This window comes from Tachypleus tridentatus, chromosome 4 (assembly GCF_004210375.1).
Source record: "Tachypleus tridentatus isolate NWPU-2018 chromosome 4, ASM421037v1, whole genome shotgun sequence".
Classification (NCBI taxonomy): Eukaryota; Metazoa; Arthropoda; class Merostomata; order Xiphosura; family Limulidae; genus Tachypleus; species Tachypleus tridentatus.
The window spans coordinates 34,396,537-34,412,263 of record NC_134828.1 but is presented as its reverse complement, the minus strand read 5'-3'; the positions used below and the strand labels follow the sequence as shown (position 1 = coordinate 34,412,263).

The 15,727-nt window shown below is 29.4% G+C and overlaps 1 protein-coding gene across 14 annotated transcripts in view; it reads left to right on the top strand.

The window, feature by feature from the left end:
• The window catches only part of LOC143248821 (bromodomain-containing protein 3-like), a 113,125-nt gene that overhangs the window by 67,858 nt on the left and 29,540 nt on the right, over positions 1–15,727 (top strand). For all 14 annotated transcript variants that reach the window (XM_076497598.1, XM_076497607.1, XM_076497605.1 and 11 more), the window contains 2 exons: positions 81–200; positions 2,619–2,753. In XM_076497598.1, the coding sequence (XP_076353713.1) occupies positions 81–200; positions 2,619–2,753 (255 nt within the window). The remainder of the gene's footprint in view (positions 1–80; positions 201–2,618; positions 2,754–15,727) is intronic.

Here is a 15,727-nt window from a genome sequence, read left to right as displayed (position 1 = left end):
TTTCAGTGTATAAAGGTGAAGCATGTTTAATAGTAAACTTTGGACATATTAATTATTATGCTTTTACTTTGAATAAACAGCAAAGAGCAAAGCAACTGCCAAGTCGAAAGAAGAACAGGCACAGGAAAAAAAGCAACTAGAGAAACGATTGCAGGATGTTAGTGGTCAGTTAGGATCCTCCAAGAAACAACCAAAGAAAGGCAATACTTGAATGATTTTTTATTGTTTAATAAATAACATAACTAATTTTTAGTTGCCATGTGTTATTTGAACCATTATAACAGCAGTTATATCAATCAGTGGTGGCTTAGAAGTAAGATTTAGAGCTTATAATGTTAAAAATTAAGTATGATATTTTTGATGGTGAATTGATTTTAGAAATCCACTTTTATATCGAGTGATCTAAAACATAAAACTATGCTGCATGTGTTTATCTATATTGAGTTTTCATGGTTTGAGGCTCTTTACCATAAAATGACATACTGCAGTTTGAGATCATAAGTGTGCTGTAAGAGTGTTGGTCTAGTTTCTACTTGATAAGACAAGGAGTTGACACAGGGTGTTGTTAACTAGTTCTATTCTCTGTAGTTTTTGTGTTCAAAATTAGGAAGGTCGATGCATGGATAATTCTTTGTGAAGCTTTACATGAAACTTCTGAAATAGATAAATTATTTTGCAGATGGATTAGAAAGCACAGGGTAAAAGTGTGGTTGTGCAAACATTGACAACTGAACATTTGTCAATTTTCACGAATGTGGAGACTTATTATAAGTACATACACCCTTGTGCAAATTAATTGAAACAAATGGTCATTTTACAATATTTTCAGCATGGTGGCCGGTGTAGGCTCTCTGGATCTGCTGATTTCCTTTAATAGTCATTTTTTCACACAGATGGCATCATTAGCTGTGTTTTGCAGTACGGTTGATCTATTTTTGGGATATAGGACAAAATTTTGAGGAATATTATGTCATTCGAAATTGCATTCGAAGGGCAAGGAGACCAGTCAAAAAACAGCTTCTTACCAGCTCAAAGACAAAATGGTATCAGTGGGGTCTGAAATACAAGAACTGGACACAAGAACAATGGAGAAACTTGTTATTCAGTGACGAGACTCGTTTCATCGTACAAGGTCAAAGAAGTCTGCATGTTCGCAGATCTCCAGGTGAGAAACTTCTCGAATCTCACATCAGTCACTTCGTAAAACATTCCTTGAAGAAGATGTTTTGGGGCTTTTTCAGCTACTATGGCATCGGAGGCTTACATATCATAGAAGGTATGATGCAAGGACCACAGTACATCGAAGTTCTGCAGAGGAGAGTTGTTCCAGAATTGAAAAAAGAGATTTCCAGATGGATCTGGCATTTTTCAGCAAGATCTGGGTCCGGCCACACATCGATATTTGTGAAGAATTTTATGACTACAATGCGAATAAAGGTGCTGGACTGGCCTGGAAACTCTCCGGACTTAAATCGTATTCAAAATCTTTGGGCGGTTTGTAAAGAAAGACTTTGGGGAAAAGACTGTACTACAAAAGATAAGTTAATTGAGGTGTGGTACCGCGATCCAAAAATTAGTAAAGATTGCAGTCAACTCATGGACTCTATGCCAAAGTGTATTAATGATCTTCTGAAAAATAAAAGCGGTCATATCATGTATTAATTTGTGAGTAATTTTTGGATTCTCAGAAATAAAATGCAAAAAATTGAAAAAATCATAATTTTCCATCTTGTTTCAATTAATTTGCACAAGGGTGTATCAGTATTGGGGTAGTAGGATGTTGAATTAACTTTGTCTAAATAGTTGAAACAACCAATTCGGGAGGGAGGGGCTTAAAAGAATAAAATAATGTAATCTGTTTTTGTTGATGAAAAATGAAGTTATCAAATGAGGGTTAGCAAAATAAGCAAGCAGAAACTGTAAACTTTTATGTATGTGTATAAGGCATCAAATATGTTTTTCTCAGTGAATGAAACAATGTAAATTTATCTTTAAAAAAATTTAAATAAAATTAATTGTAATGAAGAGTTTGTAAAATATTTTTATATTGTCTCATAAGTTATACTAGTTAGTTTAGATAACTGGCTGGGATTTTTCATACAAGTATAATTTGTCTTCTGTGCTACTAATTAGTGCCTTATCACCATAATGGGGACTGGAATGCTAACTTCAGGAGGTAAGTTTATTTGACTTATTTACCCCCAAGTGGTAGCACCTAATTTTTTTTTTTTTCATTTTATTTTTATTTATTTTTCTTCCTCTTTTTTATTTTGGAGAGCAGTCACCTTCCCACAACTGTTTGCAGGCAGTTTGATGTGGAACGTTGTGGGTTTGAACACCCACATCTCACTCTTCTAATATCTATTTCTATTCTGTTATTTTATTTCAGTTTTCAATTACTCTTTATGTGAGACTGGCAAACTGAGGTTAAAGACTGATAGATGGTGTATCCCTACCACAATGTGGATCCTACTTCCACAGTCACCTCCAAAACCTGAGGTACATTTTGTATCCTGCATTGCAAACAGTAACTTGGGGATCCTTTCAGTTGGTACAGTGCTTTTTTATTTTTGTTTATATATAATATGAATATTTATTTCGTAGCTTGTATTTTTCAGATTCTGAGAATTCTCACGTTGATGTAGTGAGTGGCTCAACACGTCTGAGTGGGAGCAGTAGCAGTTCAAGTGACAGTGACAGCTCTAGCAGCAGTAGCACAAGCACTTCGTCTGACAGCAGTGATTCAGAGTCAGGTTAGCTGTTTTTTATTTTCGTGATGCATCATGCAACAGATTAGGTCTCATTATTTGTCAATTCTTATTTCTAATGCTGAGTTACAATGAAATTCAAAACATTAATGATGCTTAAGGGAAACTTAAAAGGTAAGTTACTAATAGCATTGTAGCTCTACATATGTATATACCTTCATTTGTGTAATAGTAATGATTTTGTTGTAAAAAATCTACTATTTATTGAGAATTAGTGTTGGGATTAACATTACAACCAGGCCAGACAGATGTTAGAATGTTTGAGCTTGTGATTTAAGTTAATTCAAGTAACTTGTTTTATTATTGGAGTAGGGTGAAATTAATAAAAAACACTCATTTTATGTGAACTTCTTTCATCACTGATGAAGTAGAAAATTGTATGGTTTATGTTGAGTGATAGTGATAGTGAAAGTTTCTGTAGTTTCTATCATGACAGAAAATCTTCATTAATTTATCTTTAAAAGGATTCTGAATTTTATAGTAATTAATCAGTTTAACAACTAACCAAAACACTTGGAAACTTGTAATATTATCAGCCACCAAAACGTCTGATGTTTGTAATCGTAAATTGAAGTTAGACATATATATATGCGTAACACTTTCTTTTACGTATATTTGTGTATGTAATGCTTGTAAAGAGTTTTCATACAAATCAACAGGTCACAGAGGTACCAGTATTTATGATCCTGAAGTTGGTTACGATATTAATTTTAGAGTATGTCTAGCAGAAAGACATAAGACTTCATGTTACAGACACATTTTTTATCTGTACTGAAACTGTCTGAAGTATATTTAATTTTGTCATCCAACCAAGAAAATAGTATTCCATTTTCGTAGAGTTGATATTATTAAAGGTATCTTTATATGTTGTTGGAGTTTGATTAACTTTCATTTTGTGAGTTGTGTTACACAATCTGTACTTAATTTTTCCAAACTTTTATTTCAGTTATATTAGCCAGAAAAAGGGATGTTTCCTGAAACTGATATTTTATAAATATAAAGCACATGACTAAACACAGTCTGTCTCAGTATAACAAGTGTATACATGAAAGTAAGAAAGGTAATCATTAAATTGTGATGACATTCACATTTAGAACATTTTATTTGTTACATTGCTTTTAGTTTATTATCCTTTAATACAGCTTTGAAGTTTTTCTATTTGTATTAAATCTGTTAAATTGTGTTTTTTATAGCTTTTTTGGAGGTGTCAGATATGTTCAAAATTACAGGTTTAAGATAAAATTACTCCATATTAAAAGGAGTGAGAAATCTTAATGAGGGACTAGTGAGTGTTGAAATGTTTATGAAAAATAATAAATTAGAAAAAATACAACTTATTCTATTTATCTTTTGTTCTTGTATTTAAAACAGAAGAGTTTGAAAACAGTAATGAATAAATGCATTCATTTATCATGAAATTGTTATATGTAATCACAGATAAATGAATATCAATTATATTGGACATTTTGAATGAATCATACTAGTTTTCTTTTAAATCTTTAGAAGTTTTACACGTTTTACGAGGATTATGTGTATGATGGCAGAAGTTGCATACGATGTATCAAGTCTCAATATTCATTTTCTCACACCTATGAAGGAGCTGTACTGGTTTTATAGTTTTGCCTTGGAAATAATAGAAAGTGGAGCACAGTTGAAGTTCGTTAAAAGCATCAGATTTTTGTTCTTTATTATGATTTGTTTATTCATTGCTTATACATTTACATTATGTTCAAAGGGTGCTAAGCATTGAAAGTTATGTATTTTTTTCCTTTCTTATGTACCAAGTTAATCAGTGATATCTAATCTTAAGAAATCTTTGATTTGTAAATAAAACATTGCATAGAAATATTTGGTTGTAAGAAGCGAGAAATTACATGAGGGGTGCAGTGTTCTGAGGCCAGCCAGCTGGTCTGTGTGGCTTTGGTAAATTTATGTAATCAGTAGTTTATTGCATTTGTCTATTTGGACATTGTCTTGTATATTTTTAGATGTAAATTGGGAATAATCTTCCTGTTGTACATGAAAATGTAGTTACTATTTTTTTCCCCATAATTTATACAAACAGTAGATTAAGATCATGTTTGGAGTGATATAGATGTTAAAATGTTTGCAATTGTCAAGATATTTCTGAAAAAAATCATACAAATATAAACATCTAAATAAATTTTTGCATTTTGAACAATTACCTATGATTAAAAATATTTGTATTTTCAAGATTTTTTTTTTTTGGCTTGTCACCTACTACAATACAGAGTAAATTTGGTTTATGTGTTAGTCGGCTTAGTAAGTATTTTGTAAGTAACTTGTTCTGACAGGTAAATGTTTAGAACTGGACATTATATAATTCTACTGAATAATAATGAAAACCTAACTAGATGTATTTAAATTTTCCTAGGCCCTCTTGTATAACTACATATATATTTCAAATGTGATGGCACTAAAAGCAACTACATGTTTTAATAATGTTTTGTCCCTTCCTTTTACATGACATGAAATTAGGCAAAATTAGTAGGTTTTAACCCTTAAATGGCAGCCATCATCAGTTGGAACTGCTACCTACAGTATTCCTGCTGTTTAAAGGTTAATTGTTAGTGTCTGAAGAAAAAGTATTAGGAGGTGTTCTGACAGATTTATATAATGTGCAGAAAATTAAACTGGAGAAGTTGTGACACTGTCAAAAAAATATATCAGTGTTCCTTGATGTTGGATTGTTTTTATTTTTTTGTATGTGTATGTGTTTTTGTATTGATGTGCGTATATGAAAGACTAGTGAAATGTGGACCATTTTATTAATACTTTATTTTAAATACTTCATAAAGCTGATTAAACTCCATTTTAATTTAAAATGAAAGAATATGCTACACAAACATGAAACCAGTAATATTATTTAAACAGTATATGCAATTAAAGACCACTCCAAAGTTTTTACTTTTTGTTAATATAACATTGTTATGTAGGAGAAATCTACTGTTCACTTAGGCATTGTTATTTGATAAACAATATTATTATATTAGTATCTTGTTTTGACATATTGAAGACTGTACAAATTTCATAATTTACGTTTTCCAGTTCTTGTTATTTTTTATCCTTGAAAACTGAGAAGAAACAAGTTTTAAGAATATCTCCACATCTCTTCACTTTTATTTGTGCATTTGTTAAGTTTATAGAAAAAAAAATTGAAAATTTGTGTCAGTAGAGGTAAAATTAAAGAAACTCTTCTAATTAAATTACCAAATTACAGCATGTTTTACAAATCATTTGAATTTTTAACAATGACAGGATATGTAACATAATGTCATTTTTTTATATGTGCTGTGGATTTTTTTTTCATATCAATTTTCATTCTTTTAATGTGTCATGAATAAGCATTTTAATTTGCTTCATTTGATGTTTCAGTATAATTTTCTCTTAGAAAACTCAAAATTATTTAATATTTCTTATTATCTTGCTTTAATTTAGAATCTCTTTGGACAAAGTTAACAGGCTTAAAATTTACCATAATTGACATAGTAGATATCTTTCTGTGTCTCCCAGTCCAATTTATTCTTTTATCACAAATATACTCTCTGCTAACAGTAATGGATCATAATTAAATCTTGGGATTCAAATCTGTGGTAAGAATACATTGATAGTCTATTGGCCAGCTGTGCATTTAACAACAACAAACAGACAGATGCACATTTCACTCTGCTTTCAAGTTTTGGTTGAATTTTAACATGCACATTGAGGTAGTTCATTTCCCACTATATGTTTTTTTTTTTTTTTTTCAGTAGCCATTTAATTCCTGTCTTAGAGATGCAGGAAGAGTCACACTGAAAACATCCTGCATTAAGCACAGTATCTGTGTCTGAGTTAGAATCCACAGTTTCACTCATCCAGTCTCTTCATTTACATTTGTATTCCTTTGTTTATTGCCTCTCTTGAATCGTAACATTGTTTTTCTTCATTATTAATATATTTAAATATGGAAGACGTACTTTTGTGGGGAGTTCTAAGAAAATGGATAGTAAGTTATTTTCAGTGATCTGGGTATAGTTTGTTGAAGCTGTATCTTTTGGTTCTTTATTCTGTCTATCTATCTGCTTTTCCAGTAAAATTACACATTGCTGTTTTCTAGCGATTAATTATCAGTTGTGACGTTAATGGATGGTTTTGCTAACCAAGCCTATTTATGAATTTGTAACATTGTTATCCAAATCATTCTGCTATATAAGGTTTATGTAATTATATCTGGAGTGATCATCCCCATGAACTGTACAAATATAAAAACTGGCTTTCCAGTATAACATTTCAGCCAAACCAAATTTCATGTTGACAAGTTTTGGAAAGATATAACATGCAACTGTGAATGGTAATCCTGAGTGACATGTAACAGTCACATCTACTTTAAGAATTATACATATATATTTTTTTTATTCATTTGATTACTTCCATCAAAAATATGGTAAATAGCAAAAACAATTGGTATATGTAGATTTTTTTTCAGTAGTGTTTTTGCCCATGTATGAAAATTCTCTAATTATAATTTAAAAATGTCTACTGAAATTTGTAATACAACAGAAAATGTACATATATGTAAAAAACAACAATTGTTAAGATATTTAATTGTAAAAGCTACCTTTCTCAACTATGGTACTATGCATATCATGCAGTAACAAGAGGGTTTATAAGGATCAGTGTGTATTCTTTGTATATGACTTGATTTTATTCTTAATGTACACTAACAGACTGTTTTATCAAATTATTTTGAATTTGAAACATGTAAAAGTGTATTGATTGTTTAGCATCAGTTATTTTGTTTGTAATTATACATATTTCAAGTCACTGTGTCACTCTTTCTCAAATCTTGCATTTTACTAATCTTTGTTCTATGCTCATTTCTAGTAACACCCTATTCATATATATAGGTTGTGTTTGTGTCAGACATAGATGTTTAATTTTTCACTCTTGTGTTTTTTGGATTTAAATTTTAAATGGTCTGTGAAACATTTGAAGGTTATTGGCATCTGCCAGTTCTTTTTGATTTCACTACAGAACATTACTGTCTGGCTGTCAAGATATTTGCACTTGCCAGTCCTGGTAGTTTGTTCACACTTCAATACAAATTGAAGTTTTAGTAAGTTGATATGCCAACTTATTAAAACTTCAAAAAATTAAACAGATTTCCAGATTAATTTGTTTTATTTGTACCTTTTTAGTGTAATGTGGGAAGTCTTTTATACACACACATATATACATACATACATATATTTTGTGCTATGTCTAATAGATTTCCACGAAATCAGTCAAATAACAAAGAATGTGTTTGGTTGTCAAGGAGAAGTTAACATGTTATTGATGTTAAATATAAAATGTTTCATGATTTCATCTCATGTATTCTATTGTATTCATATAAAACATCATAATTCTTTTTCAACTTGTACTTTTTGTGATTTTTGTGTTGTTTCTTTTTACCCTTTTTTGTGCATTGTCATTTACTGTATAAAGTGTGGAATATTAAAATAAAGTAAGAATACGTGGTGGATTTGTTGTTATGATTTACTCACTGTGGTCTCAAGTTGGCCAACTCAGAACACTGCACTCCATTGAAGTAGGGACAGATAATGTAGTAATACTGGTTATTTAAAGAATTTATAAAATATATAGTGTAATACTATGCAGTGAAAATGTTGTTTTATAAGTGTCACAATTATGATAACTTGTGTGTTTTTCAAAGAAGGAAAATAGATAGCATGTAACTTACTGAAGGAAAGTCTTATGAAATTAGATATTAAAAATGTGACAGTAAGACAAGAAGTATTAGACTTTGGATTAAGCATAAATTGTTAGATTAGAAGAAAAGGCACATGTATGAAAATGTAATGGTGAGAAGTTTCCTGTATACTTACTTGCAATGTGATTTCACTATTGTTCATGTCCTTATGACCTCTCAGATATGAAAATAATAGCTGGTTTGCCAGTTACTCTGTAAACATTGAGTTCAAGAGAACGGTCATCTACGCATAGCTGAGGAAAGCATAAATTTAGTTACTGTAAGTGGACTTGCAGGTTTTCATCAGTAACGGTGATTTATAGGAATATTTGAATTGAAATTTCATTGCTTAGAAAAACATTTGTATATATTGTGTATTTTGGGAAATAACTCATGATTTTATCACATTATTCTTTTGAATTATTGTTTTTAGCTTAGTTTACTATATTAAGCAGTGTATAATCTGTTATAGTAGTTTTCAAATGTTTCTTCTCAGTGAAGTAGTTGGTTGATTTTCATTTTGTTTTAAGTTTTATATTTTGCTAATTACTGTTTAGGAAACACATAATTTAAAATTACATTCAAGGATACAACATTTAAAATAAATTACATCTTTTACTTAATTATCAAGTTAATTCAACTTTATTTTTTGGGGGTAGGAAGAAAGGTTTGTGAACATTGTACAGGCATGCAGTTAAGTATACTTAATTTGTTAAAATGTGGTAAATAGCTCATACACTGAAATAGAATATCTTGTCTGATATATAAAAATTTTACAGCCTGTGTGTGTGTATATATATATATATTTTATTCACATCAATGTTAGCTGAAGAGTTGGCATTGGGTGGTGCCTTAATAACTATTATCCCTCTAATCTATCACTTCAAAATTTGGAACATTTAGTGCATGTATTCCTTGGGTATCTTTGCATTAAAACTAACACAAATTAAACAAATACTTATAAATTGTTATATAAAATCCATTAGATTTTGACAAAAAAAAAATAATTCCAAAGAAATCAATTAATTATAATTATCTCTGAAATGTGAATTTTTAGTATTTGCCTGCATAATTTTTATTTTTGAAATTTATGTTCACTTTTTGCATAATGGACCATATGTTTATCAGTTACTTAGTATTCAAACAATTATTAACTCACAAAAAACAAAACATATATTATCAAACAATGAAGTAAATAATTTATCTAGACATTAGTCTTTAGTTATTATTATTTCATAACTTGATTACTTTCACTATTAAACAAACTAATTACATTATTGCAAAATTACAAGTATAGTATACCTGAATTTATAAACACTGCACGTTATATTAGTTGCTGCTCTGTAAAATAGTTTAGGGTATATTAAGATGTTTTAAACTATTTTATGTCACTATTACTATATTTTATAATTTTGACAAAGGTGGTTGACATATCTAAGGTACATCAAAGTACACGAGTTTCATTGTTGTTGACTGTAATCCTCATTATAACAACATACCAAAGTACCTGTTTGTCCACTGAGCCTGCACTATTAGCTTCAAACAAACTGTACAGCATTGTAAGATAGGTTTCTATTAGTCTTAACATGTATTTATACTGACCTAATATTTTAACTTTAAAATACTTTAGCAGTTTAGAACAAAGATTCAAAACATTTAAAGTGCAGACTGTGCTTTTAGACATTTTCTTTTGAGTGCAAGTAAATGCCAAAGTAAAGCCAAGATCCAAAATTAAATTAAAAAAAAAAAGGCATAGATATTTTTAGCATGAACTTTTAATTTAATGCAAATAAAATTAATTCATAAATACAGATAAAATTATATGCTATTTTGAAAAAAGACTTGGAAGAAATAATAACATTTGTATTCTTCCACAAATAACCATGATAAAAGATGAAATATGAACTTTAACACAATAAAATTTTATGGTTTTCTTAAAAAAAAAAAAAAGCACTGATGAGTAAGCTTGGATGTTGTAGTCAGCTGTTTGCTTACCATTAAGATAAAAACAGGTAGTAAGTGAGTGTGGAAAGTTTCTTGAAAATATTTTTTTATGCTTTGTCAAATTAATTATGCTGTTTTAAAAATGAAAATAATTTGCAAAGGTGATGTCCTCAAGTTCACATAATAACAACTTTATAGTACCAGGATCTGTATAACACCATACGACTCTACACTCCACATTTATGAAATTGAGCCAACTGCAACTGACCTTTTTATTATGGCATGTATTCATGGAAGATATATTTTTAAATCACAGGAATATATTGTATATATTACTATTATTTAGTACTTTAACGTCTAGGTAGAAATAATTGTTCATACACTCATAGAATTTTTGGAATCTCAAAGAGACTGGCTGGAAATTAATTTTCTTATAACTTGCATTACATATAATGTTTGCAAATTGTATACCTGAAGTACATAGAAAGAAAAAGATATTGGTAGCCCCAAAAAAATGAAGACAGAAAGTGGTACCCATGGAATCCCATTCCAATAAAATTTAGCTGTCATGTGCCTTCCAAAGTTTTGTTAGCATTCTTAAATTAAGACAAGAAATCATTCAAATATCAAGTCCTAAGCTGGGGTCTTTGAACTTAAGAGACATATTCTCATAGTTTTCATATAATTAAAAGAGTAATGAACTAATTAATACTTTTGGGAATTGCAAAAACAACAGCAAGGTTGTCACTATAAAGATAGACCACTGGGGTAGAAGTGTAATTCTAAAGGTTTGTAACATTAACCATGTGGAATTCCAAAAAACAAGTTATCTCTGCTCTGTGTAAACACAACAGTATATTTTGGCCAGATAGTTTATTAGGGTAAAAATAATTGTGTGCTTTTGGACTTGTTAAAATCCAGCCAAAGCCTTGGAATTTTTAATTTCAAACATATAATTAGTAGTATTTCCTGAAACATTTTAAGTTGGTAACTTTTTAAAACATAATTTTTTTAGTTTTTTCTTTTTTGTGTTAAAGAATTTAATAGAGTTAGTTCATAAAAAAACATTTGTGCAATGACCAAATAGTTTCAGTCATACATGAACACATTATATCTTATGTAAATCAGTTATGCTATTAGGTAGCATTACATAATAGTCAAGCAAAATAATTTATATATTTTAACCAAAATAAAAAATTTTTATGTGGAAGAGTAATTTTATGTGCTGTGAGGTTTCCAGACTTATTTTAATAAAGAACTACAAAATTATTTAAGGAAAGTGTTAAAACTAAATATTATATGTATCAAATTACTGACACTATTCTTTTTATTCCATAAAACAGAGTAGATATATTTTTAGGTCTACAGTTATTTTATAATAAAATTGGATAGTATTTTCAAATAAACATGTTAAATCTATTGAATGAAATATCTTATTCTAACCCTAGTGTGAATTATTTGCCGTGATTGGCTGACAGTGCATCAAAGAAACATTTTCAGTGTTGCAAAATTGTGAAGGCTGTTGCCATTTGTGCAACCTTTGCAGCAGAACTTTGCAAATGATAATTTTTTCAGCACAGTGAAACACTTATTCACTTAGGCTTAATTACATACAGTTTCTACTCATAAATAGTTACTTGTGAATGAAGAGCTGCAGATTCTTGATGACAAGAAACTCACTTGAAATAAAAATGTATCTCAGAATGACTGGTATGGGTACTAACACTTTTACTGATAAGGAGAGAACAACGATTCAACCTTCCTAGGTCATCTTCAGGTTAAGAAGACCTAGCATAAGATGACTTAGGAAGGTCGAAACGTTGTTATTTCCTTATCAGTAAAAGTGTTAATACCCATACCAGCCATTCTGAGATACAGAAGAGTTGCAGGGTCTTTAGACAGCAAAACCTTGCATGTGGAAATTTTTTGCAGCACAGTGAAACACTGATACATTTATGTCTTATTTACAAACAGCATCTTAAATCATGCCAGCATTGCAGGTAAAATTAATACCGAAATTAGACTACTTTATACATTTATTGAAAAAATTCACATAATGAATAGCCATTAAACTTTGGAAAAAAATTAAACAAATTTTAAACTTCAGTGAAATATTAAACTTCAAGATTTACACATAGGCTGGGGGGTATGCAAGCTAAATATACTACATTGCAGCACTAATTAGTCAAATTTTAGTGAAACTGAAAACAGAAGAAGGGGATTGTAGAATAAAACAATTATATACTGATCATTTCAGAAAAATAACTGAAAGAAATATGTGGGCTATTTAAATGATAAGGCTCTGAAGAAGTTAAGAACTTATTATTATTTATGTGTTGACATTTATTAAGTACATGAAATTGAATGGTTTTTCAATTCTTGCTCAGAGTTTGAGGCTCTTGGTGGAGATGATTCAGTATTACAAGATATAGGATGCTTGAATGAATGTTTTGATATTTATTAAAGTATGTATAATTTTGTCACATACTGTTGTAATAATCATATACTGTTATGAATCTTTTTAACAAGAATTATGTGGGAAATATTAACCCATTTCAAATGCTCTTCCATATAAATGGAGGAGATCGGCTCACCTAATTTAGTTGCAGGTTTTTTCCAAGTTTAAAAGAGTATAGTTAGTTTTATTGATAGTAGGTGGCATGAAATTAGTATTACAAAAGGCTTATTGGTGGTAAAACATTTTGAAACAAGCTGCTAGGCTATCAATTGGAGATTGACATGATGCTTAGAGACTGTAAAACATGGAACACCTTCCAGTGTTTGCTGAAACCATTCATCACTGTAGGTTGGTAGTGAAAGGATTGCAAGAATAGGATGTTTGTGTGCAAATATGGAAACTTGTCTGGTGGCACATGACTAATATATGAAGGAAATTACACTGTCCCTATTTTATGTGCAGTCACTGTGGTGTGTACTTGCGTCTCAATGAAACTAGAAACTATTTTGAACTTTGTTGTAAACATAGACAGTAATAATTATTATCAGTAATTGCTCTGTTTACTATAAATTCCTCATTATTCACATTATAATGTTTTACTAAATTTAGAGTCCCTGTTTGTTATATTGCGCTGGAAGACAATAAAATATAAATATCCAGTTTGGAAAGGGTTAATGACTCGGCTTGTTTGTTCTATTCAGTTGTTTTCATTTATAAATTTCATTAATAATATAATGTTGGTTGTTGATTCTTAGTTCTTACTGGTGAGCCCCTCCATGGTTTTGCATGAAGATAGACAATTAACTTATAAATGTAATTCATGACCTTTGAGCATTGAGTTAATTTATTTATGATATCTAAAATAACTAATTGAAATTTTGTTTTCAATTATTAATTTCTATTATTATTATTCCAACTGTCCAAGTCTTGTGAGAATAACTGATTAGCAAATTTTACTAAACATCTAGCTCTGGTTTTGTATAGTATTATATATCAGCCTGTAAATATAGTTTCTTTTCTCTCTGCTAGTTGAGTTACACTTGTTACAGGATACTACGACCATAGTTCTGTAATGCATGTTAGATTTGAAACTGGAATCATTATTTCTGTTAGTTTCAACCACTTTGTTACACTTTAATATTTAGCTGTGAAAAACATTCATTCCATTTTTATCATTAACTTTTTTCTACATATCCTTATTTCACAAATCTAAGTACTTCTAACAGAAGTTCTCTGTTTTGTTTCTTTTTTCAATAAACATTAAAGGTGTAGCAGCAGAAATACCTTTCCTTTCAACTTTTGCAGTTAACATTAATGATTTATTTACAATATTCCATCTTCACAGACTACATGGTTTGTTTTTAACATTTACATATATCTGATGAATTGAATCTAGTTGTTATTTTGCAGTCTATGAACCTTTCTAAGCTGATTTTTTCTTTATTTTCTTTAATATAATATGTTTTTCTTTGCATCATCATGAAACAAATTATTTTTTCCCTCGACACCTTTCATAATTTTCCAAAAATATGTGTTTTTGTTTATAATAAACTTAGCTGTGTTCCATGTTAAACACAGTCTTTTGTTTTATTTCACTTCTTTGCTTCTAAGATCAAACCATTTATTGTAGCTTATTTTCTGATTTCAGTATAAATATGATAGCTGTCTCTGAATTTTATTCAGAGCCAAAATGTATAATTGTAATAAGAACTTACAACTAATTGGACACTTTTCTGTTTACTTAATTTTGATTTCAGAACAGTGTATTATAATTCAGTATAAAATAATAAATACATTGTATGTGCATAAAGCCAGAGAAAGAAAATTTATCACAAATATCTTGCAGAAAATGAAAGAAATTTACATTGTGTGTATAATTTTAAAAGTAACTTTCAAACATGAAGAAATGTAAACAGAGATTTAAGAATTGAATAAGGTCAGTTTGACAGTATTAGAAAAGGTCACAAATCCTAGTCTGAATGCTTATGTGGATGAAAAGGTCACAAATCCTAGCCTGAATGCTTATGTGGATGAAAAGGAAATGTGTGTGTGTGTGTGTGTGTGTATATATAATAAGAGTAAACTAAATAACAGAACCAAAATGTAAACTTTATGTTACTGATGTATAATTAGTGAAGCTTGTTTTTGTCACAGGTTTAAACATCAGCAGTCTTAAATTAAAAAATACAGATCATTTTTTACTGTGTTGTGCTTACATTTTCATGTTATAAAATTGTTTAATTTAATGCATTGAAATGGTGAATAATACAACTACAGAAAATAAAACTGTTTATTTATACCCAGTGTTATAGTATATCCATTTTATTCAAGATTTCTTAGCACTGTCCATTGCCAAAGTGACAATATTTTTCATGTTGTAGTTGTTAATATAACATCCATTTGTTGTTGGTTATATTGGTAAATATTTTTCAGAATTTTAAGTTTTTGTAAAATGTGTAACATTGCATCTAAGCTTAAGCTACAGATCCTAAGAAAAATATACATAAATAAAAACACATAAAAATAAAAAAACATTTGATATAATTAGTTCACTGTTTATATGAGAAATGGTTATGATATGTTTGTAGCTTCATTTTTTCAAAGTTTATTAATTTTGTAACTTCATTTGGATAAGAAAACAAGTAAATATATAATGGCAAGATATTTTGGATAGATTTTAATTTATATTATTTTAGTGGGTGCTGTTTTCTGGAAGATTTACTTTTTTGTATAGTTTTACTGTTAACTACATGATTTACAATAAAGAAAACATCTTAGACAGAATGTTGATATTATTATTTAGTA